Source organism: Podarcis melisellensis (genome assembly GCF_964234715.1).
Source record: "Podarcis melisellensis genome assembly, chromosome: 16".
NCBI lineage: Eukaryota > Metazoa > Chordata > Lepidosauria > Squamata > Lacertidae > Podarcis > Podarcis melisellensis.
The window spans coordinates 15,212,045-15,236,949 of record NC_138533.1 but is presented as its reverse complement, the minus strand read 5'-3'; the positions used below and the strand labels follow the sequence as shown (position 1 = coordinate 15,236,949).

At 49.3% G+C, this 24,905-nt stretch overlaps 1 protein-coding gene across 24 annotated transcripts in view; it reads right to left on the bottom strand.

The window, feature by feature from the left end:
* NRXN2 (neurexin 2) overlaps positions 1 to 24,905 on the bottom strand; it is a 345,065-nt gene that overhangs the window by 171,445 nt on the left and 148,715 nt on the right. For 21 of the 24 annotated variants that reach the window (XM_081892963.1, XM_081892967.1, XM_081892964.1 and 18 more), the window contains 2 exons: positions 23,730 to 24,031; positions 20,295 to 20,318 (listed from right to left, as the gene is read on the bottom strand). In XM_081892963.1, coding sequence (XP_081749089.1) covers positions 20,295 to 20,318; positions 23,730 to 24,031 — 326 coding nt within the window. The remainder of the gene's footprint in view (positions 1 to 20,294; positions 20,319 to 23,729; positions 24,032 to 24,905) is intronic. The other 3 variants (XM_081892966.1, XM_081892979.1, XM_081892983.1) reach the window with 1 other exon arrangement.

The window sequence follows — 24,905 nt, the reverse complement described above, 5'->3', positions numbered from 1 at the left end:
AGAGGAGGGGGGAGGAGGAGGAGTGAGGCAGGCAGGCAGAAGGGTGAAAGGGGAGAAGAATCTGCACAAGGATTGATGGTCCAGTTGGGGACAGGGCAGGGGCAGTCTTGCAGCCACTGCGGCTTTGCCCCCTGTTGAGTCAATTGATGGCAGCTTCTGAGTCCATGTTTTGGCTGAGTAGTCCCTCCCCCTCTTGCCCCAATCATCATGCCACCACCCAGTGCCATGGCGGTTCCGCCAACCAGGGAGCACCCGTTTCAGCTGGCTGTTCAGGAAAGGACTCCAGAGTTACCTGGGAGAAGAAAAGAATTACATGGGGCATTTTTTGAAAGAAGAGAGTATGAAGCAGGTTGCAATTTAAACTAGTTTTGAAGGTCGATTGAGCGGCTCTCCTGGAGGAACTGTTGCTTTCAATTCTGCCAAGAATGAGCTGCTACAGATTTCTGGGTCTTTCTTGGTTCCTCACAGCCTCTTGCTTGGAGAAGTGGCTCAAAAACTGATTTGGAAGTGCAGCGTGAACCCCGCTAAAGCCATTTGCAGTTGTTCAGGGCTGAGGTTTTCAACCTTTTAAAATCCATGGCTCCCTTGACCAACTACACACTGCGGCACCCCTGTGGGGCTTAGAAGCCCAGTTATGTCACCCTTGCCTGCAGAGCTGGCAGCTTCTCACCCCTTTTTGAACACCCTACCTTAAAGAGTGTTCCCTCAGCCTCATTTCCTCTCCCCTCTCCTTCGGAATCCTCCAGAAAGCTGCTGTTGCCCCCCTTGGTCTCTGAGCTGCCCCCTGCACCCCACAGGGGCGTGAGAAGCACCCCCTGCCCAGCCCCAGAGGCATCATTCGCCTGGGGAGCTTGTAGCCATGGCTGCTGCAACAAACAGCCATGCAAGCCTTTGGGAGGCAGAGACGCAAGAGGGCATCAGAAGGAGGGAGGAAAGGAAAGAAGGACAGAAGCCAGTGTTGCCCGAGGCACCCTTGACTATCTTTCCAGGCACCGCAGGGTAGCATGGCACACTGGTTGAAAACCATTGGTTTAGGGGGTTCCTCGGTCACAGGCATGGCAACATCTGCCTATACCCTCCCATCGCACCCTGAACTGCTCCCAAGACTGTTGTGTGTGTCCTGCTGACCTTCTTTTGGGGCGTCAGCCTGGCCATGAACAAGGAGCAAGGACCTTCGTCCTCAACAACAGCCGCAGCACTAAGCAGCTGCAGCCACAGCTGGTGTGGGGTCAGGGTTGCAGCTTCGAACTAGGACCTGCAAGGCCAGGGTGCAAATCCCTACTTGGTCATGGAGCTCACTGGGTCATCTTGAACCAGCCACCATCTCTCAGCCTAAGCTACCTCACAGGGTTGTTGTGAGGGTAAAACAGGGTGGGGGAGAACTATGTGACCACTTCCAGCTCCTTAAAGAAATGACAGAATACCTATATATAAAAAATAATACATTAAAAACACCCCAGTGGCTCAGGGGAATCCCACCTGCTGTTGAACGCACATTCAGGGCCAAATGGAAAAAGTCAAAGGTCTTCCTTATGCAGGATGCTACCTTATCCTCTGTCAGATCCATGGTTCATCTAGCTCAGCATTGACTACACACCACAATGGCAGCAATGATTCTGCAAGGTTGCAGGCAGGTAGTCTTTCTTGACAGCCTTACCTGCATCTGCTGCTGAGACTTGAACTTGGGACCTTCTGCGTGCCAAGTAGATGCTCTGTGGGCCCCTCCAGAAGTCCTTTTGTGTGTGTGTGCATTCCTCATTTGTGTTTGCGATGGTATCGGGGTGATGATACATGATCCTGCTCAGGGACGCGGACTTATAAAAAATATTGGGGGGGGGGCCGGGAAAGCTCATGAATAATAAATAAGCTCATGAATATGCAAATAAAGTGGCGCCGCCTCCTCGTGAGCGAATAGGGGAGAGCGTGCTGCGCCTATTAATCAGCTCCAAAGGAAATTGGGTGGAGCTTTTGCTCGGGAGGGAGGGCAGGAGGCATGCAGCCCGCCCCTCCCTGTGCATTTTGGGCTGGGGGAGGGGCGGCGATGGCGCTCTGCTGGAGGGGCGCCGGAGATTATTGGGGGGGCGGAGCCCCCCAAACGAATTTTTGAGGGGGCTCGGGCCCCCTCAAGCCCCATGGAGTCGGCGCCTATGATCCTGCTTTCAATACCATTTACGCCTGCAAAAATTTTGGGGTGGCCACACTGCCTCATCTTCCCATCAGAACATATCCTGTAACTTCCTGCTGAAATCTTCCAACTTGTTATATCAAACGTATCCCGGGGTTTGTGGGTGTGCCCCATTATTGTGGCACTTGTAGTAAACTGCTTTGAGGTTTGTTTGTTTGTTTGTTTGTTTTTTACAATCAAGCTGGTTGTAAAATTTATACACTTTTTGTGCATAAATAAGTTGGAACAACAACAACCCTCAAAGCAGTTTATTGAATTGAGGAACTGAATGGAGTGCCCTGGAAGAAGGTCTTGGTCGGCTAGCTGGGACCCTCAACAGGAGCACTGTAATGTTTTGTTGCAGCCCCCTCCCTACTTGTTGCTGAACACCTGCCTTGAACAAAAGCTGACCTAAACAAAGGGCTGGAACTGCTCCAAACCCTGCCCTAACTCAGGTTTCAAAGAGGCATCTCCTCCAAATGTGTATTCACTTTGTTAGCTTCCTTTGGAGCACAGAACTGGCAGCTTCTTTGCATGGGGATAGAACATCCCTGGCAGCCACTGACATTTTTTTCCACACTGGAAGAAGATTTCAGTTTAGCCATTTATTCCATTCCTCTTAAGCACTACAGATTTCGAAGCAGCTCCAATAAAGAAGTCTCTGCTGAAGACTTGCAGACGTGGGCAGCTGGAATTTGTAAACTGGGAATGAATGTTGCAGCAGCAGCAGCAGCTCAGGCTGCTTTGGGTACCTTTTCTAACAGCTTCTAAAGGAGGCAAATATCTCCAAAATGACTCAGCTGCTTATCTTACAAGACTGGGTGTCAGGGTTCCCCTCAGAGGAGGAGCAAGGGAGCAGGACCTTACAGGTGAATTCCACACTGCCAAGGAACTTTTAAAAAAGCTTTTGGGTCTGGACATCCCAGACCCAAGACTGAAGGTGGTCTCAACAGTGACATAGGTTACTGGCCACTACCCTCATCTACCCCAGGGGCCCAGGAGCAGAGGAGATGCTGAACCAGGAAGGAGTTTCAGAGCAGCTGTCAAGTGCTCCATTAGACTTGGAAGGAGAAGCATGGAAGCACCTGTCCAGATCTAAGCCTGGCTGGGATCCTCCAGTTCCTATGCAACTCCCCCTTCTGGGCTACTTCATTGCTGAAGCTCCAGACTTGAGGAAATGGACACTAGGAAGGTGCAGGGATTGGGGTTTTCTGTAGGCACCATTAGCATCCTTGGCCATGCAGGACTTCCCGTGTTCGCTTGAACACATAAAGAACAATGACCCTAGGCATTCTACCTTGCAACTGGCATTGATAAACATACTGCCTCCAACAGTGGAAGCAGAACAGGGTTAGTAGCCACCAATAGCCTCATTCTCCACGAATCAATCTGTCCAATCCCCTTTTAAAGCCAAGTTGGTGGCCATCACTGCCTCTTGCGAGAGCACATTCCATAGTTTAACTATATGCTACGTGAAGGCCTTCCTGTGCTGAATCTTCCAACATTCAGCTTCACTGAGTCCATGAGAAAGGAAGAAAAAACTTTTTTCTGTCCTTTTCTCCACACCATGCAGAATTTTGTACACCTCTATCATGTCTCCTCTCACTTGCTGTACCCCTAAACTAAAAAGCTCCAAATGCTACAGTCTTTCCTCATCAGTTCCCTTCATAATTTTAGTTGCCCTTTTCTGAACCTTTTTTTTCCAACTCAACAATATCCTTTTTGAGGAGCGGTGACCAGAATTGTCACAGTACTCCAGATGTGGCTGCACCATAATTTGTGTAACAGCATGATGACATCAGCAGTTTTATTTTCAGTTCCATCCCTAATGATCCCTAGCATGGAATTTGCCTTTTTCACAGCTGCCTCACACTGGGTTGACATCTCCATTGAACTATCCACTACAACCTCAACAGTCTTGTTCCTGGATAGTCACGGCCAATTCAGACCCCATGAGTGTGCATGTGAAATTAAGATTTTTTGCCCTGGCATGCATCACTTTACACTGCATTTGGAGTTATTCACAATCCTTTTTTGTTTCAACGACCCTGAACAATTTACTATAATCAACAAGCTTAGCTTGTCCACCTTACAGCTCACCCTGAACTCCCGATTTATGAATAAAAAGTGCATGTATACTCCCTATATCTCTCCATTTGGAGAATTGTCCATATATTCCAGTAACAGTTTCCTGTTACTTAACCAGTTCTTGATCCACAAGAGGCTCTCTCTTCTTGCTCCATGACTGCTAAGCTTTCTCCGAAGTCTTTGGTAAGCTACTTTGTTGAAAGCCTTTTGAAAGTCCAGGTACACTATGTCAACTGCATAGCCTCTATCAGTATGGTAGTTGACAACTCTCAAATAACTCCGACAGGTTAGTGAGACAGGGCTTGTCCTTGCATATGCCATGCTGGTTTTGCTTCAGCAAGGCTTGTTCTTCTACCAGTATTACCAGACCAGATGTCAAGTTAAGTGGCTTGTAATTTCCAGGATTCCCATGGACTGAAGAGGGCTACAGTCTGGTGCTCAGCTAAGGCCTCTCCCCACCCTAAGCTTCTTGCAGGAGGGTCTTAAAGGAGCAGTCCTCCAGCCTGGAGCCTAGGGTTCCATTGCCGTTCCACTGACTCCTGCCTTGTACGTTGCCTGGAGTAGTACACAGGCAATGGGAAGCATGATGCCCTGGTGTAAAGGAGACTGATAACTCAGGGCAATGTGACTCAGAGGCTGCTGCTTCCAAGGGTCCCAGTTTGGAGGTCTCTTGCTCAAGGAGTTCCTGGCTTAAAGGTGCCGAGGCTCAATATCTGTGCTGGGCCCAGGCTCAGCACCTCCGCGGCACGTATCCCTGAGTCCTACTCATTACTCAGAGAACAGGCCCAAAGGCAAATCAATGCCACAAGCCTGTTATTTATTTACTCACTGCTAAAGCTAAGCAGGTTTAGTTGCAACAAAGCGCCTGGGAATCAGAAGCAGCTTTTGAGTCCTTCCCAGGAAGAGCAACTTATAAATGCAACAAATAAAAGCAGCCACTCTTAGGAGCCTAAATCCCAGTTAGACTCATTTGCAAGCCCCTTTTGTTCTGGGGAAATTTTCAGACAAGAGGCCCTCTGAAAACAGCTGAGAGATAACTTGCCTCTTGTTTGTTATGTGGCAATTGTTGCCTTTTTATTTATAGTAACGAGATTGGCTTTATTCCTTTGGCTGCAGACCACAAACCATTTAGGAGCTTTGCTGAAATTCCACGGAAATACACAGCAATGTTAATGGATTGTGGGTTGCAGCCTCCTCCTCCTCCTCAGAGGGCTCAGCTGAAGGTAGCTTCCTCTCCTGTGTTTCATTATTATTTGCTTGGTTTTGAAGAAACTGAGAACATTACTGGGTGGGTTCCCAAGTGATTTTCCCCCACTAATGCATTTGCCCTATGGATCCTCTAAGCCTTAATGAACCCCCAAAGAAACTTTGAAAGCATCAGCCAATTTCATTCCGCTGGGGAGGGGAAGTGGGCAGGCTGGTTATTACAAGAAGTAAGCCTTGCCTCTCCATTCTGGATCTAGCCCAAGGTCCATCTCACTCAGAGTGTATCTGATAAAACAGCCTTCGGCAGATGTTATTGGACTACAGCTCCCATCACTCCCAGCCAGTTGGTGAAGGCTGTGACAAAGCCTGAAAGACTGCTGGATTTGGCTAGTGAAGAGCTGATACTGTGGCTGGGGTTAGGGTGAGGGGGATATAGGACTATGGATGCTATAAGGGTCTAAACACTGCTTGCCTGCCTGCTTGCTATTCCACCTCCGTTATACCTGCTCCACCCACATACTTGTAAATCAATAGATTATTGGCGTCTCCAGCACTTTCTTCTGCAAAGCAAAGGTTGCCTTCAACCTTCCACCACTTGTGGAAGCTGTAAGCAAGAAGCATCTAAACCTTCTGTCTGAGTACATCTGATGAGGATAAACAGTTCTGTTCATTTGGTTCTTCGGTGATGAGGGACTTGGAAAGATAGAGGCCACATTCACATGTCATAAAATGGCTTATCATGGGTTGTTGTGGATGCTGCCTGGTGACTCTGACCCCAGAAACAGACTGATTAACCTTGGTTTCTCATGACGCCCAAACCTGGAGTCACCATGGCTTGTTGCTCCCTAAGAAGCCGGACTGCAAGCCATCCTTAAACCATGGCTGGTTGCTGGCCTGCAAGTTCTGGTTTGTAAGGGAGAAGCCAGCATCTCCAGAGTTCAGATACCCATGGGCAGCCAGGATGAATTACAATGTCCTGCCTTGTTCCTCTGGCTGAGACCAGTGAAGAGTGGTGTGGGCAACAAGGCAAAATACACCAGCACCATGATCGTGAAGTGTGAACCCAGCCGCTGCCTCTTGATTCTTTCTTACAGAAAGCACTGGTTTGCAACATGGATTAATCCATAATGATGCTCTGCTATTGATTAGGTAAAGATAAAGGGACCCCTGACCATTAGGTCCAGTCGTGGCCGACTCTGGGGTTGCAGCGCTCATCTCGCTTTATTGGCTGAGGGAGCTGGCGTACAGCTTCCAGGTCATGTGGCCAGGATGACTAAGCCGCTTCTGGTGAACCAGAGCAGTACACGGACACGCCGTTTACCTTCCCGCCAGAGCGGTACCTATTTATCTACTTGCACTCTGACGTGCTTTCAAACTGCTAGGTTGGCAGGAGCAGGGACCGAGCAACGAGAGCTCACCCCGTGGTGGGGATCTGAACCGCCGAACTTCTGATCGGCAAGTCCTAGGCTCTGTGGTTTAACCCACAGCGCCACCCGCATCCCTGCTATTGATTACCTGGGCCAAATTATCAAGAAGGCTATTGCTAATATCCAACAGGGCTGAGTGTCACAAGTAAGAGTACTTGCAGAAATGGTTAGCACACGAGTGGACCATTTGGTTCTTGTGCCTCTGCACAAACCAAAGGTCACATGGGCTGCTGGTAGCATTCCTAGGCCAGGAAAGGCAATGGCCCATGGCGCAGGTTTCAGCAGGTGCAAATGTATTGGCTGAGTGGTCCATGATGTATGGAGCAGGGCAGAAGGGGCTGGCCAAACTGTAAGCCACATTAAAGGTTATCAAGACAGTGCAGAATAAAGACCTGCAGGCAGCCTCTCCCCACAGGGCAGTGGGAGAGCGCCTGCTCTGTATGGAGAAGGTCCCAGGTCCAAGCAGGATCAAGCAGGAAAAGCCCTTCTCTGCCTGAGATTCTGGAGAGCAGAGAGACAATACTGGGCCAGACAGACCTGGCAGAGAGCAGCTTTCTATATTCCGCCTGAACTGGTGCGATATGAACTTGCTTAGATTTCCAGACTCGCCATCTCTCTGGTAACAGCAGCTTAGGTTAAAAAAAATGTGGAACCTGATGAATTGAAAGAGAGAAGAACAAACAGCTCACCCTAACGGCTGCAGTCTTAATGTCCCTCCACAATACCCTGGTCTGCTAGGAATGCTTTTGGAGCTACATAACTTGATTAGGAGGTAATCTTTGTGTTTAGAAGGATTACAACCACATCAGAAAAGCCGTGCAGCAGCTGGATCAGGCCAAAGGGGGCCCATCTAGCTCTGCACTCTTGCCACACAGGGACCAACCAGATGCCCATTATGGGAAGCCACACATGAGCAGGACACAAGTGCAACAGCACCATGCTCTGTCCAATGGCACAGCTTCCCTGGGGCTGAATAACATCAGTGGCTGGACGTTCTGACTTGTAGAAGCTCCCGCATAAAAAATAGCAAGTCAGCTTAGCTCAATCCTTCAGCAGCCCCTGTTCGGGTGAGCTTCAGCCAGCCCAAAAAAGCCTCATGCCCCAAGTGAACTCCTCTCAGGCTTTTACCAGCCGAGGAAAAATGTCACACTGCTCTCCCAAAACCCAGATCCCTTGAGGGTCTGTGAGAAGGAGAACAGCAGAGGGGCACCAATTTCCGTTACGAAAATCTGACTAGCGCTCAGGTCAACTCTTCAACCCTTAAACTCTCCCAAACTTCAGGCCAATTATGATGAATCCAAACAGCATTTAGCTAGAAGAACTGACAGCTGCAGAGAAGGAAGAGCCAGGCAGCAAGGCTGAACAGGGAAAGAAAAGCCAAGGTGTTGCTGTTCCTGACACTCCTTGGCTGGACATATTGACCAATGGTACCATCCAGCCCATTAGTAATGGTGTGAATTATGGAGCTAAGTGGGGGTCCTCATCTGTACCAGGATCCTGATGGGGACTTTGCCCATTTGCCCTCTGCTGTGGTCCCAACCAAGATCAGGCCCTGCACCCAAATGCCTATTTGCCCTGGTGCAAAAAGGACCTTCCTTTCCAACATACACCATAAGCACAGAGCTTCACAATTTAGGCTCCAGGTGCAAAGATGTTGCTGTTAACTGTAATAGTTTTTAAAAAACTGTTTTTAAAATTGATTTTATTTTAAAAAATGCTTGGAGGATTCACTGCTATCTAAGTAGCTTATAAATTTTGTTAAACAAATAAAATAAACTGTGACCTTAGTGGGGGGGCTTAGGGTCTCCTTATGTCTGCTATTTTCTTCTTTAAAAAACCCCCCACAATTCTCCCAGCTAATGGCGAAAATGGTGTGCTCTGTGCTGACTGGGGGGTGATGGGAACTTGCATTCCAAAACATCTGAAGGGGCACCAGGTGTCTGTGCTGCTTTAAGGTGCCACAGTTCTTTTCTGCTTTTGATGGACTGACTCCCTTTCTAGTAGAGTCAGACATCTGGTGAGGTGGATTTGACTGAAAAGAGCTTGTCCTGAAATGCTGGAAAAGAGCAGGAAACTGAAAGCTCAGGCAGTGAGGAGGCGAGCAAAGAGTTTAATTGAGGGGGACAGGGTCAGTGCTTAACCACTTAAAACAATAACTCCTCCTGCTGCTGACACTTAAAACAACCAGGCAAGAAGCATTTACAGGCAGTTCCAGGAGCACTAAGGCCCTCTAAATGGAGGTAGGGAGACTGCCTGGGGCTGAGCTAATGAGGTGTTAATGACTCCAGAGGAGGTCTAAATGGATGCCAAAGGGGGCACTTGAAAAGGCAAAGGAGAGGGGCATAGGCAGATCCCTCTTTCAATCAGGACAAGGCAGCTGCTGCAGCCTTTTCTCCAGTCTTCTAAGACTGACCTGCATCATGGATGTCATGCACACTCTCTCACAGAATGCTGTGTTATGTGGGAGGCAAAAGGTGGCCCAGCCGAAAGCGGCTGCAAAAGTTTCTGCCATAATAAATTTGTCAGTCTTTTAGGTGCAAGAGGACTCATTATTTTGCAGGAAGTTGGATAGTAAATTAATGATATAATAACAAGACACCTCATAATGCACCTCCAACATCCTTCTCACTTGTGACCATCTCCAGTTGCCAGTTGCCAAGGGCTACCAACAGGGAATAGTTCTCCACTTTGCACCCCGCTTGGGGGCTTCCCAGATGTATTTCTGGATTTCCCATTGCTAGAGACAGGATACTGGAGTAGAACTTTGTGGTCTGATCCACCAAGGCACTCCCTTGAACATTTAGGTCTGTAAGAGAGCTTTCCACTTAAACAGTTCCACAGCCTTAATGCCACAGAGCATTAAGCACTATCTACAATCTGCAGAATGTTTTTAAAATTTCAGCACTGGATGGGTTGGTGGGGGCTTTTGTTTGGAGACGACTCTTCTCTTCATCTCCATAGAAACTGACTATGCTTGTTGCTGTTTAAAGGGAAACTGTCTTGTTCAAATGCCATTTCTACAAGTGTTCAAACAGGGCAAAAGTCAAAGTGGAGCAGGCAGAAAAGCTGTGGGCCCCCCTTGTGACAGAGGCTCATGTGGAACTCTTGACTGATCAATGTGGACTAGTGTGAAATGTAGACGTTTCTTCTGTCTGGAGCACTGAGGTGATCTCAGGGCTAAACTGCACTTGACCCTGAGTGTGTCTTTGCATCTCAGGTGCAGGTACTTAAAATGCAAAGGGTCATCAGCAGGGTGGGGAGCTGTAAACCCCAGAATATGTGCAGAGGAAGGCAACCAAAATGATGAAGGGTCTGGAAACCAAGGATTATGAAGAACAGCTGAAGGAGTTGGGGATGTTTAGCCTGGAGAAGAGAAGACTGACAAGGTGATAGGATAGCCATATTCAGATATCTGAAGGGCTGCCACATAGAAGACGGAGCAAGCTTTTTTTCTGCTACTCCAGAGGGAAAGACCTGAGCCAATGGAATCAAATGACATGAAAGCCTATTCTGACTAAAAATTACGAGTGATCGCCAAAGAAAGAAGAAGAACACTAGGTAAGAGCTGTGCAACATAGAACGGACTCCCTTAGAAGGTGGCAGACTCTCCTTCATTGGAGATTTTTGAACACAGGTTGGATGGACATCAGGTCAGGGATTTTGTAGCTATGATTCCTGCACTGCAGGAGGTTGCTCTAGATGTCCCTTTGGGTCCCTTTCAACTCCACAATTCTGTTTCTGATAATCCAGAATACTATGCCAAGGGCAAAGCACAGGATTACATAGAACAGCCTATCCATGTCCACTGAGGCTGAGGGGAATGGTAGTCCAAAACATCTGGAGAGCACAAAGCCGGGGGAAGCCAGAGCCTGGAAGTGGATTCAAGCTGCGTCTTACATCCACTTTCTTGCAAAATTTGAAAGTTCCATAGTGCTCCGCAATTTTTTGATTGGGTGCTTTGGTAATTGTTTAAAAATTGCCACTGCCCTTTAGTTTTTCATGTATTTTGTTTTATATTTGTGGTAAACCATCTACAAGTCTCTATAAGGATTGATAGCTTAATATTCAAATCAACTCACCTCCAGAGTTCAAGTCAGTTCATCTCTGTGGTCTTTAAGTAATTTAATTGACCAATTTGTTGATTAAATTAAAATAAATCTACATATTGCAAAACATAAAGTTTCAAGGAAAGGAACAGTTCTTGAGAAATCGCACAAAAAGTTTCTATCATATGTGGTGATTTAGTCACTTATTAAAAAAGCAAATTATATAAAAGAAAGCTGGAAAAAGAAAGAATTTATTTTGAGATGTTGTAATTTCTCCCTCTATTTAAATAAAGGATATTTTAAATTTATCTTTGTTGATGTATATGTTGGTGCTTCTTGCTTGTTTGTTTCAAGTATAACTGTGTTAAATGTAATTTTATTTCTCAGAAAGAAATGAAGAGGATTGCAGTCTTTAAAATAAAATATGGGCAGGGGGACTGCAGCATTAAGCCATCCTGGCTATGAAGTCTGAGTTCCATCCAACAGAAAAAGCGGGATGCTGAGAGGCAGTTCCCCATCGTGTCTGCCTTTATGGAGTGCATGTTTTCCAAAACACCAAACCCCACAGTATCGGCATCACATAGAATACAGGCGTATCAAAAGAACGTAACATGTGAATGGTCCTCGGTCACCAGCCATCCTCAGTCACCAGCTGTCAAAGGGTTGCACATGCTGCTTGCCTGCAGTGACAACCTGACCCTGCAGAGGGCAATGCCGAGCAACAAATACCTCCCCTGAACTGTAATCCAGGAGGAGTGACAGACCTACAGGCAAAAACAGCAAACTGCTTCTGATGAAAAACCAAATACCTGGATGTAGTACAGCTGGGAGGGACATCTGACTGCCCACCGGGTCCTTCGGCTCCAGATTGGCACCAGAATTGCACCGCCAACTACACTGGGCAGGGGGAACCCCAGCAGAGAAGGCAGCTTCCTGGGGTCCAGTGCTGATGGAACCTCAGAGCCTAGACCAGCCCCTGTTGCAATACGCCCAACTGAACTGGACTGAGGCTGAGTGGGTGCATGCAGCTGGTGGAGGAGGCAATGGGCTCCCCTTCATCCTTTTATGATTCCACTTGAACCATCAAGCCTTGTGTAGTAGAAAGGGCAAGAGTGAGAGGAAGCTGAGCTGGAGAGGCCGCAGAGATGTCTCTTGGCAAGCTCAGGAGCATGTGTGTGCATGTGGTAGAGGGTTGCATTTGGGGAGGGGTGGGTGAGCGTGAGCATCAAGGGCGGCCAGTCAGGAGACCCCCTTCCCGCATAGGACATTTCTCCTTCCCAGTGAGACAAGTGAGGAAGAGAGAGGGGAGAGGGTGGAGCAGGGAGGGGAGAGGGGAGGAGGAGCTCATTAGTAATTAGTCAGTACAACAACATGCAAACGAGGTTAGAATGTGGACAGGGTGGGGGTGGGGGGAGAAGGGAGCGACTGGGTGGCGGCTGCATCAGATGCAAACTCCCCCCTTTTTTTGAAACAGGCAATGCCCATAGCCCTGTCAAACTCCCACAAACTCTGTAAGTAAGACCTCCACCCAGCGCTGGCCTCCCCTCAAAACAAGCCCAAGATGCCAGTGCTGTAGCTCCTCCAAGCTCTCTACCTTCCTTCATTGCACACTAAAAACACAGGAAGGCTAAAGAATTGGGGCCTGACGGGCGCCTGTGCACAATCACGAGAGAGGCAGGCATGAGAGCTGGAGGCCTCCTTTGTGCGTGACACGTTCTCTACACAGATGCAGGACTGAGGATTGCCACCCCACCATCATGTGTGAAAGACCACACACATACATGTTGGTTTTGCCATGTGTTATGTGCATCAGGAAGCAGGCTCCCCCTGTGTGGACACTGCAACCCATCTTGGGACACAAGCGGCAGGCACTGGACAAGAAGGGCCAATCAGTTCCGGCCTTTCCAAGGGTCCCCAAGGTCAGCCTCACTGAGCAGGATCTTCCTAGGCAAGTCAAGGGTCAGGCACAGAGCCCAGCAGCACTCTTGAGGCCCTGGAGGGACAGGATCTGCCCCAGCAAACAGCCTCTGGGTTGATTGGGCCTAGGATAAGTACCAGAAGGAAGGTTGGGCTCCAGAGGAGCTGAGCTTTGAAGGGTGCCTCCTTCTGGGAAGCAGGCGATGTTTCTGTCTGAGCAGGATCATGTCTTGAGGGAGCCGAGTGTCCAAGTGGGAGGATTTTGGGGTGTGCAGAGTGCTCTTGTACACCCCAGAGACAAACTACAACCCTACCCCAGGGTCTTTGGCTGTCTATGATACCTCGAACCTTTTCTGTTTCCAGAAAAGTAAACCTGGTCACTGCAATCTGTGCCCTCTTCTGCCTTCCTTGCCCACAAAAGCCTACAAAGCTGGGCATAGAGGACCCATGAGCCCTGGTTCCCACACATGGGGCCTAACCCACTCTCATCTGAAGCAAATACATTTCATACTCCTTCGCTTTCCTGAGCAAGTGCCACCCCCAGAAAGAGAGATGATTTGATGCAAAGTTCTAACTTGCCTGTTTTGTGAGCCCCAGTTAAGAGCCTGTTACCTGCACCTCACCCACCCCTTTTAGCAGAGCAACCCTGGAGAGAACGAGGGAAGCCTAACCAGGCTGGGATGGGGTGGGGGTGGGAGGCAGCAAAGGTGGGGGAAGGGGGGGAATATGTTCGAGTAAAAAAATTTGGGGCAGTCTCCTCGGACAAACTTAAAAGTTCAGACACAAAAATGGCAGTTAGTAGGAACAATCAACACAGTCTTTAATTAGTACACTATTAGTACAACAGGAGTTAATTATCAGCTAGCATTAATCATGACTCTCAATTAATTAATTAATTAATCATCAGAAAGAGAGAGAAAGAGAAGAGAAGAGAGAGATTGGCTGAGAAGAGACTCAGATGGAGACAGAAGCCGTGCAAAGCAGGGATCAGGCCCCAAAGTGGCCTCCATGCGTGTTAGATGGGGTGGGTGGGCAGGTGGGAGAGCGGCGGCGGATAATGGAGACAGAGAGAGGAGAAGCAGGCAAAAGCCGGCATGCAAGAGAGAGAGAAGAGAAAGAATGGAGAAGGCCAGGTAGAGGAATCAGAGCAACAGAGAGAGCAGGATGTGGCCTGCTTGGCCATTTCTAACAAGAGCACCTGGCACGGCCCCCAGCACACACTGAAAGCACACTTAAGGAGAGTCGGACATGGGCGCCCACCCTGAATGGATGCCAGGCCCAGCAATTAGAGGAGGTTTTCCGGGGAGAAGAGTTTCGCCATTTCATACCCAGGTGCAAGCACCCCGAAAAGAAGGCCTTCCACCCATCTGTCCTCCACACTATTATAGGCCCACATGCACAAAGCTCTCCTAAGGCCCTGTGTGGCTTCCCAAGGCAGGGAGGCTTCAGAAAGGCAGCAGGCTGACACCAGGAATGGATGATCCAGCCACACAGAGAAAAAAGTGGCATGGTGCTTACCCCCACCCTCACAGGACCAATCTCTGTCCCAGATGACTCACATGTTCCAGATAACTGAATCTTCCACATACATACATACATACACACACACACACACTCCTGCCATACTCACAACTGTGCCCAGGGTAGGTGCTAAATGGAAGAGAATTCTCAATGGGCAGTGTGTGACTTCCTGCCTTCTTCACAGAGAAGATTTTTTATTTGATTGGTTTGCCTCTTTATTAATTTTTCCATTTCTATGCCACCTTCCTGCCAAGGCAGTTCACAATTTAAAATAGTAGAATAAACAAACAAGACAAAAATATTCACAGGAGCTTCCTGGCCTCCTCAGATTCTTCTGGTTTGCTCCCACCTTCCCTCAGGACACAAAAGGCCACTTTAAAGCAGTCCCAGGAAATGGGGGGCTGCCCCCCAGTTCTATCTCTGCTTACTGCTGCCCACGAGGGCAAGAGACTTCGTATGCATTCCTACTCTCACTGGGTGCATCAATGGATTGCATTCAAAATGGGACTTTACACACACAGGCCTTTGTCTCTTTATCACTCAGACCCTCCTGCAGCCCCACACTGGCCTTTGCTGAAACAAGGGGTGGGGGGGCTAGTACAATGAAAGAGCACCTGCCTTGCATGCGGAAGTTGCCAGGTCCAATCCCAGCTGGCTTCTCCAGTTTAAAAAGAACCAGAGCAGACCTACTGCTGCTTGAGAGCCACTGAAGCTGCCAGGCAAAAATTAGAATCATGTTCAGAGCTGAAGGCAGGCAACTCCTCTGCATCAGCCTTGGGGCAGGGTCCTGGGAATGTCAGTGGGGAGCTTCTCACCAGCAGAGTCCTTGGAAAGAAAGTGACGGTGGGGGGGGGGGAATTATAGGGGTCCATAAGCAGAAACTGGCCAGGGGATGCTCCAGATCTGGGCTCCCCACATCAAGCAGGGAGTGCTGGACTTGATGGCCTCCAATTCTATGATATGTTCCCAATGTTTGGAACTGGGAGTTGAGTACAGGAGACCATAAGAAGGATCCTGAAGCAGCAGGATCAGGCCAAAGGGAGCTTCTCTAGTCCACCATCCTTTTTCCCACAGTGGCCAAGCAGATGCCCTCATGGGGAGACGCCCACAGTGACAACATGAGCACCGCAGGCTTCTCATGCTCTTCCTTCCCCAGGAAGAGGAAGTTAGGGAGGTGCTACCTCTTCTACTGGAGGTGATATACAGCCGTCATGACTGCTAGGCAATGTGGTTAGTCGATTCTTAGATGGCAACCCTAGAGGAGGCTAGTGATGGGGACGGTTGGGACTAGTGTGTAAAAAATCTTGTGCAAGGTGAATCAGCTGAAAGTGGGAATGTGCAAAGCAAGGGATTGATGAAAGAATGCACATAGTCACCCACACAGAGGAAACACATCTCTGCGCAGAGACAACTCCTCCAGTTTCTCATGCCCACCTGGTCTGACTCCGCAAGCTCGCTTCTGGAAGAAATCCATGCGGATTTATAAAGCCAGAGGCAACCTTTCTTTCCACCAAAGTCCCATGGACAGAAAGGGGACAGACCAGGGATTCTCCCAGACTCTGAGGCAACCATGTTCTATTTCCTACGTGGCAACTGTGCCTGCCTCATGTGAGGCAGGATGGGAGAACTGTGTTTGTGTGTGTGTTCCCAGCGCCAGCTTTGGCGGCACAGATCAACCATGGGAAGGGCACGTCAGAGAAACAGCAGGCAGAGCAACTGCCTCTTGGGTCTTCAGGCACCACTTCTCATTTTTTCAGTTTTGCACCAAAGAACCAAACCAGCAGGTGAGTGAGAACCTCTTGTCTTGCCACTCATCTAATTTGTGCCTCCCAGCAAACCAAGATGTTCACTGCAGGGAGGTAAGGGATGTTGTCAGCCAGGAGGGCTTCCAGAGCTCCATCACGGCAGCCTCAGGATTTAGGTCCCAAATGGAGCCCTGAGCATGCAATGGCACCTAAAGTAGTTCCCACGCTTCCCAGTGTCTCTAGATGCACCAGGATGACAGGAACCATGGGAGCTACATTTCTCATATGCCCCAAATTCTCTCTAACCCAGAGCCAGGCTAGCTGATTAGGGCCTGATTAGCACTTGAACTAATACATGACCCAGATTGTTGTGCCAAGTGCCTAGCGGGCATTTTGGCATAATCTCCCCCTCTCCTAAAGCTGAAATTTGTACTGCGAGGAAAGCCTCCATAGGCACCAGTCAACATGTTCCTCCTGACACAAACAGCAACTTCATGGTACTGATGGTGGCAGTGTTGATTTTTCACCGGTCCAAAGCAGGAGGGCAACTTCCCCCACCCCAACACTACCACCAGCCAGCTGCTATTTGCATTTTTAAAACATGCATGTTAATTGCATTGAGGCCTTCACACCCTGCAGGAGTATGCAACTTCCAAGTATTGCTGGATTCCAATTCCCATCGGCCTCGGACAGCATGGCCTGGGATGATGGGAGTTGTAGTCCAGGAACATGTGGAGGGCCACAAGATCCATCCATGCCTGCACTAAGGCTTATTCCCCTCAGCCCCACCGAGCCTCCCTGAACAAAATATTCAACCTACACACTATCATTCTCTCCCATCAGCAGGACCCAAAAAAGAGCCTGCAATTCTCACATATGACACACACATGTCCTTACTACAAACACAGACAATTTTCAAATGGCTTTAACCAGCTTTGCTTCAAACATCCTTAGATGCTGCATTTCTGTAGGAGTGCTTGGACAGATGGACTAAGAGATCGAAGATCCCTTCACAGACCCACAACTTCTTTTAGTCATCAATGAGCTGGACTACTCCAAAAAATGTGACACTGGTATACAATTTGTAGTGCTTGGGTACACACACACAAAAACACAGAGAGAAACATCCTCAGGGCCATGTTCACAGGAGTTGCGCTCCTAAGACCTTCTGGTGTGTGAAATACCAAATGCACATGACAGCACAATAACAAGTGCCTGGCTGGTCCAGCATTTGGTGTGTGCATCTTCCCTGCTGAACAGGCCTAAAGTTATATCCAACTGTAAATTATACAGAGATCAGATTCACTGGAATTAATGGATCTCAGTTAGTCACTGGCCAATGTTTTCAGTGGGTCTACTTTGGGTAGAACGATCACTGGATACAACCCTTCTTCAGAAGTACCTTTTACACAATGGAAGACACAGGCACAGCTCTGCAGAGTGGGATATTGGTGGGCTACAATTCCCATCAGCCCCTGCAGCCAGCATGGCCAATGCTCAGAAATGATAGGAAATGTAGTCTAGCAACATCTGGAGGGGCCTTGTGTTCATAGGGTTCCGCACAAAATGCTTTTGTAACAGGGAAAATATTTTTCAAGGGGGGGGGGGGAATGTGTGAGGTGAGAGAACTTCCACATTTAAAGACAGTCTACACCTCAGTGCCAGTAGCTGGGAAGCAACAGCAGGAGCGGGTTATGAACTTCAAGCCCTGCTTGTGGACACCCCCAGAGGCACCTGGTTGCCACTGAAGCAGGATGCTGGACTAGTAAGGCCTTTGGTCTGATCCAGCAGCATAATAAGTTGCTCTGATGTCTTTAAGCCTGCATCCAGGATTCAAGACAAACTGGGTGGGGTGGGGGGGGGGCAGTTAATGCCTAAACTGTGGGGCTGATGCACACAAGACTCACACACCCTAAACACCAAGCAGGAAGAGACTGTCTCAGATGCCTGCCTGCTTATAGTCCCTCTCACCATGCACACACATGTCCACACCTATGCGCCTGGATTCAGCACAGCTTCTCCCCCAGCAACCCCATTGTAACCTTACAGTGCTCCTGTTTGAAATGGCCAAGTTGTGAAGTTGGCACGCCATGCAGGGCAGAAAGAGGGGTGGGACTGGTAGAGTGTGGGAGAAGGGCAGGAGGAGGTGGAGGAGGAGGAGGAGGAGGAAGGGTAAAGGAAAGGGGTGGGTGGACAGTGTGCGACACAGAGTGTTAGTTTCAGCCCCAGAGAAATGCTCTGAAAATAAAAACTGGACACAGAAGCTACATGCCCAAAGCAATCCTAGCATGCCATGCAGTATGGAGGGCCGGCAGCAGGACCCCAGGGGAGGGGAACAAGATCCAGGGCAGCCAGTGTGGTCAAGCACTACCTTGACAGGCCCAAGCCCATCACAGGGCAGACCCTTTCAAGCCACCCAAAGGGAAGGTACTCAAAGGGGGAAGCAATTGTAGTCCAATTACCCATGGGCAGGGTTCTCCTAACTCAGGAGGGGAACTTCAGCCCTCCAACCTCTGCCCCCTGCCCCCGTGCCACGCCACAGCACAAGGGAAACTCCTTTCGTATTTCCCTATAGGCTCACCTTCCTGTTCCTCCACCCCATATCAAAGTGTCCCTCCCTTCCAATACTCCCACCTCCACCCTGCTGGCTGCCCGTTGCTGTCCTTCCCTGGGGGGCAGCTGGGGTCACAGCGCAGGTGTAACAGCGCACAGAAGTTGCTTCATGGGATGGTGTTTTCCATGGATTTTTTTGGGGGGGTGGGGGTAGGGAGGGGAAGGGTAAAAAGTAAAGTCATAAAATAAAATGTTTTTAAAGTGCTCACAATTTTTTTTGTTCATTTGTTTTGAGTTGGTAATGGGGGGTGTTAAGAGAACAAGTTTCCTGCACATCTGCAAATTTGAGGGGTGGGAGGAACGCTCAAAGTACTTACAGAGGAGGAAGGCTGGAGAGAGACATCTAGCCCTCCTTGAAGACGCCAATCTGGGGGGTGGACCTGGTGGCCTCCACTTGCTGTTTTGTTGGGCTGCAACTCACAGCAGCCCCGGGAGCTGGCATGGAAGCTGGAGCCTAGTAACATCTGGATCCCACCCCCCGCAGGTTGGGGAAGAGTGCTGCTTGAGGCCTGTACTTATACCCCAGATGGCAAGCAGACATCATTGACTGGGGGCGTTTTCCCTGCCTTCTTAGAGGCTCTGAGGTTTTTTTGCCCAGTGGGGAAGTGGAACTTTCCTTCTCTTGCTAGCCAGTGGCTTTGTGCACCCCCCACCCCACTCTTCTTTTATGCCTACCTTGCACTACCCTGTCTGGCAGTGGTGGCGACAGGCAAGCAGGAACTGTTTGTAACTCAGTGAGTGGCAAAGGGCTCTCTGGCTGGCAGAGCAGGTGGAGGGGAGGAGCAGAGAAGGAGCATCTTCTTATCCCGCTCCTTTGTGCCCAGAACAGAGAGCAAGCAGGCTGAGAAATGCCTGACACCCTCCCCTGCCAGTCCCCAGCAGGCTAGTTAACAGAAAGGGAGGCTAGTAACTTTTACAGGCATATTTGCAAGGCAGGTTGATTGACTGTGCTCTGAGACAGGGCAGGGCTTTTCTCAAGCAAGGCTTTCTGACAATTCAGTTTGGATATGTTAAGAGTGTTGAACAAGAACCAATGAAAGCCAAGTTCAAATCCCTTAAAAAATAAAAATCTTGCCATGAAGCAAGATTATCTATCAGCCTAACCTACTTTACAGGCATCTTGTGAGGATAAAATGTGGGTTGGAGGGCCATGTACAGTACCTTAACCTGCTTGGAGGAAAGGCAGCATGTATTAGAAAACGGGATAAATAAATAATTTTGATTGCAAGCAATTTGAAGTTTCTTTTGGCCACCTAGCATTATGTGCCAACCTTTGGGCCTGAAGCGACTTCCAGACTCCCAAGTCAGCCAGTGGCTCTTTGGCTGCTTGTTAAATTCATACCAATGCAAGTCACCTTCTTTGGGGAAAATAATTTCTAAAATTAAACTCTCTCTGTGTGTGCATGTTCTAGTGTGTTTTAATTTTTTTTTCCAAAACAACAATAATTTTCAAAACCCAATTAATGAATTAAAAAAATAAGGAAGGGAGGGAGAGAGGTAAAACCCACGGCAAACCAAATGATTAGACAATTAGACTGATATCTACCAGGTAATGCAGTTTGTTTACCATAGCGTGTCCAATTCCTGCGTGCTGTATGCATTAAAAAAAACAACAACGAAAAAACGAAAAACCAAAACAACGAGAGGGGGAGGGGGATAAACAGGGAAAAAAATGACCAACCATGAAACTTCAAGGGAGATTTTTTTTAATAAAAAAAGAGAAATAAATCCCCCCCCAGTTCCTGTGACCAACAAAATAAAAGACACTAAACCACACAACCCTTCCCCGCCGCTCGAGAGCACCAGCCTCACCACCCCACACTCACCCCCAAACCCCCAGAACGCCCTAGGCCTTGGTTAGTAAGGAAAGAACAGAACAAAATGAAAGACTGGAAAAGGAAAAGAAACAACCGACATTCCGTGGATGGCACAAAGGTTAGTTCTGGTTTCTCCGGCTGAGAAGTCGAATTTCCCCCCACCCCGCTCTGTCCCGCCACCCCAGAAGCGTGTTAGTAACACACAACAACGAAATTTGCCAAGGCAATCTCTAACAAGGTGGTTTGGGGGGTGGGAGGGTGAGGGTGAGGGGGAGTGGAAGGATGGAGGAACACAGCACGGCCCATGTTAGCAGTATTAGTAGTTCCTAGGCGGCCAGTTTGGAGAGGGGAGAAGGGGCAGGAGGGGAAGAAGAGGGCGGTGGGCCCAGCTGGGTGTGACCCACTCATGATGGCCTGTGTGTCTGTGGTGTGGTGGTGATGGGGGCGTCTGGGGGGCCTAAGGGTCCAAGTGCTTCTTAGGAAAGAGAGCAGCCAGAGATGCCATGGGGGTGACAGAATGCCCTTCCCCAGGCATAAACCAAGGCTGAGTCGATGCTTTCTTTGCAAAAAAAAGGAGACAAGAAATCCATCAAGAGGATTAGCAGACAGATAGAGAGAAAGACAGAGAGAGCAGGGGCTGTCAAAGAATGAGGGAGGGGTCCCTGTTCTGTGAATCCAAAGACAGCAAAGGGGGCAGATTCAAAGCCCTCCCGTAGCCTCTGTGCACTGGCTTATTGCTCCAAAGCCAGGAACCCCATGGACAACCTTCGTCAGTTCTCTCCCAACCAGCTGGGAAGCAGGCATGCCCTCGCAGGCAGCCTACAGAGCAGTGGAAAGACCCCTACTCCTATTCAGAAGCACTCTTCTTCTCCCCCCTGCTCAGACAGGACACCCCCGGCTTTAAGTTTGCTTTAACAGCTCCACCAATTAAAAGCCCCCTCCCCTCCCACCCCATTAGGTCTCCACTGCCACCACCATCCAGTCTCTCCCACATCTTGCTTTCCACAGCCTGGCTTGAGCTGGAGTTCACTCTGTTTTCCACCACTCTGGAACATGTGAAATGACTGAGAGTGTTTCTGAGCCCACTACAGGGTGTCCTTCACTCACCACTGAGTGGACATAATACATGTTGAAATGAGGTGGGTGTTTTTGTGTGTGTTTCCAACTTGGACATTTGCATGAGTATTGCATTCACTGCCCCTCAGTTTCAGAAATCAAGAAATCCGCTTGTACTCACATCCAGACACACTGTGTCCCCCTCCACCATTTCTCCACATTCATCCAAATTCCAACATTTCTTTTTTAGCTGCTAGCTTGTCCCCGCCTCTTCCCACCCTTCTCTAGGCTAAAGGTGGAGAACAAGAGGCGGGGACAGGACCCCTCATAACTTGTTGCCCCTTAGGATTCACAGAACAAGACTCCGCTTTCTCCTTCCCGCACCAGTCTTGCAGCCCAAACAGAACCCTCCATATTCAACATACTGTCCAGTCATGGGAAACACCCAAAATCCAGCCAGCAAAGCAACACCCTGTAAATAGAACAATGCCAAGATGGGGAATGGGAACACCATCCTGTGGTCCAGACACCAAGCAGAGGAGGGGGCGGGGGGAGAAGCAGATTCATTTTTGCCCTTTCATAAATCAGCTCTGCAGCGCAAGCAAACAGGGCTCAACTAGACTGACTTGTTCTCCCCTTAAGGTACTGCACAGCCATCAACTTGTTATAACAGGGCTGGGGATCTTCAGGCCCAAGGGTCAAATGTGGCCCTCCAAGCCTCATAATCTGGCCCTCAAGATTCTCTCCAGGCCACACCCCTCATTGCCCTAGTTCACCTTCTCTGAGTGCTTTTGCCTGATTGAAATATTTCCTTTGATATTGCCTCTTGCTTGACTGGGTGGAGGAAAGGAGGGAATAAAGGAGGGCTCTGACTTTTTCATGGCTGGAACATGGCCTAATGTACAAAGGTAAAGGTCACCACCTGTTGCCCTACCCTTTTTTTGCTTCTGGGGGCTACATGCCAGTGGTGGTCATGGTGCAGTCCTTGGCCTGAAACCGGTTCCCTGTCCGTGCATTAGAGTGTTTTAAATCAAGAACATGTTGTCACATACCAGGCTATGGCTCCATGCCAAGGAACCCATTGCTGGCAGGAGAGAGCTGAATGGGAGGTGTGGTTTGGATCCACTCAAGACAGCTCATAACAGAGGCACAGGGCAAGGCTTTCCTCGTATCCCTTTGGGGTCAACTATGCCACAGCAGCAGGCACCACATTGCTCCAGAGGTGAAAAAGGTAGTGAGTTGCCGGACTGAGTGTAGGTCGTAGCCGTGGCAATGGAGGGAAGGCACCAAATTTTCCCCTTCACCCGCCAGAAGATCCTTGCTGCAAAGGAAGGTGGCCAGAAGGGGGAACAGCTGTGCAGAGAGGGGGCAAGATGGAAGAAGAGGAGTGGTTTTGGGAAGGACAACCTCCTAAAAATGAGAGGTGTCCTTGGTACTCCAGCTCTGGTATGTGTAGAGGAACAAGAATGGCTTTTGAACCAAAACAGTGTGCTCAGCCTCATACAGAACTGGGTGAGGGGGCTATTTGGTCCATTTGGTCCTTTAGGAAGGGCCCAGCTTAGCCCAGCCCCCCTGGCTCCAAGATACTCACTCAGCTTCATCCTAAGCCTTGCCCCTACAGAGCTGAAGGGCACTACCGTCTGCCATCAGCCAAGGGGCTGGTCTCCCCACCTCCCAGGAAGAACATCATGGCAAGGAGGAGGCCAAGCTAGCCCCAGGGAGCAGCCTGAGAAGCTCTGTAAACTAAGAAACAGTGCCTGAATTTGCTCCCCACCCTTCCAGACCCCTTTCCTTCTATGTCATATTTTTTAAATTGTAAGCCTGATGGGAGGAGTTGTCTTTATTATTATTAATCTGTGAACCACCCTGGTGAGCCCCTCCTCTGCACAATTCCCACGCCCTCCCCAAAAGAAGGGATAACTCAATCTCTTGCGGAAAGGAGGGATTAGACTCCAGACCCGTCCTCTTGCTGGTGTCTGGCTTATGGTGTCTTGGCTAGAACAACCCAAAGTGCTGTTCTCACCCCAGAGAGTATGCTGCATCTTAGAGCCCAGGGCCTCTATCCCACGCACACACCTGCCCACCTCCCTCAGCATGAAGCCACGCAGGTAGCAGCAGCAGCAGCTCACCTGGCGCAGGTTCCTGGTTACGCGGATGTCGTGCCAATTGTTGTCATTGAACTTGCCATTGACGGGCTCCACCAGTGCCTCAAAGGCCCCCGAGCCCAGGTTGATGACCAGCCAGACAGCGCCGCTCTTGAGCGACAGGTTGACGTAGTCCGCCGACTTGCCAGTGTGGAGCATCAGGCCGTTGCGCTGCAGGGTGCGGAAGGAGAGGGTGATCTCGTCGGTGCTGCTCTGGATGGGGTTGTGGGACAGGTCGTAGCAGAAGAACTCGTTCCCCTTGAACGTCGCCACAAACTCTTCTTTCCCTGCAGGGGAGGAGGAGGAGGAGAGACCGAGAGAGAGAGGGTGCCAGGGGCAGAGCGTGAGTGGCACTGTGCACAGGATGGATGCGAGAACAGCCTCCCGCAGCTCACCCTCAGGGCTTCCTGCTATAGCAACAGCTCCTCTCCTTGCACATGCAGCCCTTTCAGTGCACTGCACAGAATGCAACAGTGAAACCGCTGGGCCACTGGCATTAGGAGACTGACAGACAGCGGGAGGCCTGTCCAGACGATGCTTGCAGATTAAAAAACCTGGCAGATGCTGTGGCTTTTCCTGCATACTTCAAGCCTGAGAGTGATTTATTCTTAAAATTCAGTTGGAAAAGCTGATGGTTAGCAGCAAACCCAAACGCTTTTAGGATCATGCAAATTACTCCTGGTGCATTTACATCCCATCTTTCCTCCAATGAGCTGAAAGTGGCATATACATGGTTCTTTCCTTGCCCCCATTTTATTCACAGAACAACCCTGAGAGGTAGGCTGGGCTGAGGGAATGAGTGACTGGCCCAAGGTCACCCAATGAGCTTCATGGATGAGTGAGGACGTAAGCTCTGGTCCTACTCCTATTTGCCATTACTGAAAACCATTACACCACGTGTGTGTGTGTGTGTGTGTGTGTGGTTTAAATAAAATAACAGTCGTAGGAGAGCCCCACCACCACCTTTTGTGCTGAGACCACAGCAAGGGCATTGGAATAACTTCCCTCTTCCCCCTGCAGCACCCACAACTTCAAAAACAAAAACAACACAACAATTTTCTTCTTGGTATGTTCGTATGGACTTTCCCAAGGGCTCTCTCCCGGCTCCCGACCAAATATTTTGATTTAGGGTAGCTACTTACATACCCACCACCATAAAGG